Source organism: Aplysia californica, unplaced genomic scaffold (assembly GCF_000002075.1).
Source record: "Aplysia californica isolate F4 #8 unplaced genomic scaffold, AplCal3.0 scaffold00856, whole genome shotgun sequence".
In the NCBI taxonomy this organism is placed as follows: domain Eukaryota; kingdom Metazoa; phylum Mollusca; class Gastropoda; order Aplysiida; family Aplysiidae; genus Aplysia; species Aplysia californica.
In genome coordinates, this window is record NW_004798126.1 from 112,228 (window position 1) to 113,603 (window position 1,376).

General features: G+C 39.8%; 1 protein-coding gene across 1 annotated transcript in view; it reads right to left on the bottom strand.

The window, feature by feature from the left end:
• LOC101858070 (huntingtin-interacting protein 1) overlaps nucleotides 1-1,376 on the bottom strand; it is a gene marked incomplete in the record, with an annotated part of 68,606 nt that overhangs the window by 28,636 nt on the left and 38,594 nt on the right. Inside the window, 1 exon segment of the mRNA XM_013089008.2 lies at nucleotides 730-787. Within this exon segment, the coding sequence (XP_012944462.1) occupies nucleotides 730-787 (58 nt within the window).

Here is a 1,376-nt window from a genome sequence, read left to right on the forward strand (position 1 = left end):
GGGGGGGGTTGTTCTTTTTTTGTGTTTTTTGTGTGTTTTTTTTGTTTGTTTGTGTCCAACTCGAATTTGTGATAAATATGATTCTTAAAGAGATCCGCAAATTCAAACTGGTCACGAAATGTTAAAAGGGGCGCTACTGCATTGGAACCCAAATACATACATGACACAGGGAGACTCACACCATAAATTCAAAGTTGTTACTTCAGTAGAGGTTTTACATCGCTCGCAACTGCATAAGGTTATATGAGCGCCAAGGGGAGGATGTCAACAGAGAAGTCTTTACAGGGAATCAGGCTTACTCTGCTCACCTCTCTAGCTTCAACAGAAGAATAAAGTCTGCTTCGACTATCAAGGCACCCCGGAAACAGCGGTTCACAAGAGTGTGATAAACATACAAAAGAAGTAGAGGATAAAATGATGATAGTATGGATTAGGAAAGAAAAAGCAGCAGTTCCCTGTCGCAGTCCGGGCACAGTTATGAGCATGACATTGTTGAATCAGCCCATTTACAATTCTACTGTGCATAAGAACAAGTTAATGTACGATTTTATATAATACATACATATATATATTCACATATTTATATCAACTATAGCCAAATTTGATTGGGAAATTTGATTCTCTGTTTTTAAATTTTACAGTGCTCATCACTACATTAGGTCATATGAGCGCGCAAGAGAAATTTAAGGAGGTAAACACGGCTATAAAGGGAAAAAAAAATGGACTCACTTCTTGTAGCAGAGCAGGAATCTGTCGCGGTGACCGTTCAGCGTGTCTGGGGGGAGACCTGCAAGACAGTTTGAGTTTAGGTAAAGAAAATAAAAGCATATCAATGCATTTACAGTCATCTAGTGCTGGGAAAAAGAAGGGCAGACAAACAGAAACACCAGAGGGAGTTTAGTTTAAGTTTCAGTTAAGAGTTTTACGGTACTTGCAACAGAAGGAAAGTAATAAAGAAGAAAACCCACAAGTGACACTACACCCTCCAACCGCCCATACAGTAGGACAGAAACCAAAATCATCTCATGAGAACCCATCAGAACAAGACAGTGATTTTGGCTCTGTCTAACTAAAGCCTCGTTTCCACAAACCATGCCACTGGAAAGAAGGACATGGTAAGGGAAAAAAATAGCAGGTCACAAGAGTGTGACAAACATACAAAAGTGGAGGAAAAATGACAATAGTAAGGATTAGGAAAGAATAAGCAGCAGTTCCCTTCTTCAGTTCAGACACAGCTATGAGCATGACATCGATGAATCAGTCCATTTACAATTCAACTGTGCATAAGAACATATTAGTGTCCCCCTTTGGGAATGGCCAAAATACATAATCAGTTGCACTGCCCTGGGGGTGGGGGTATAGTTGATATTGTTGAT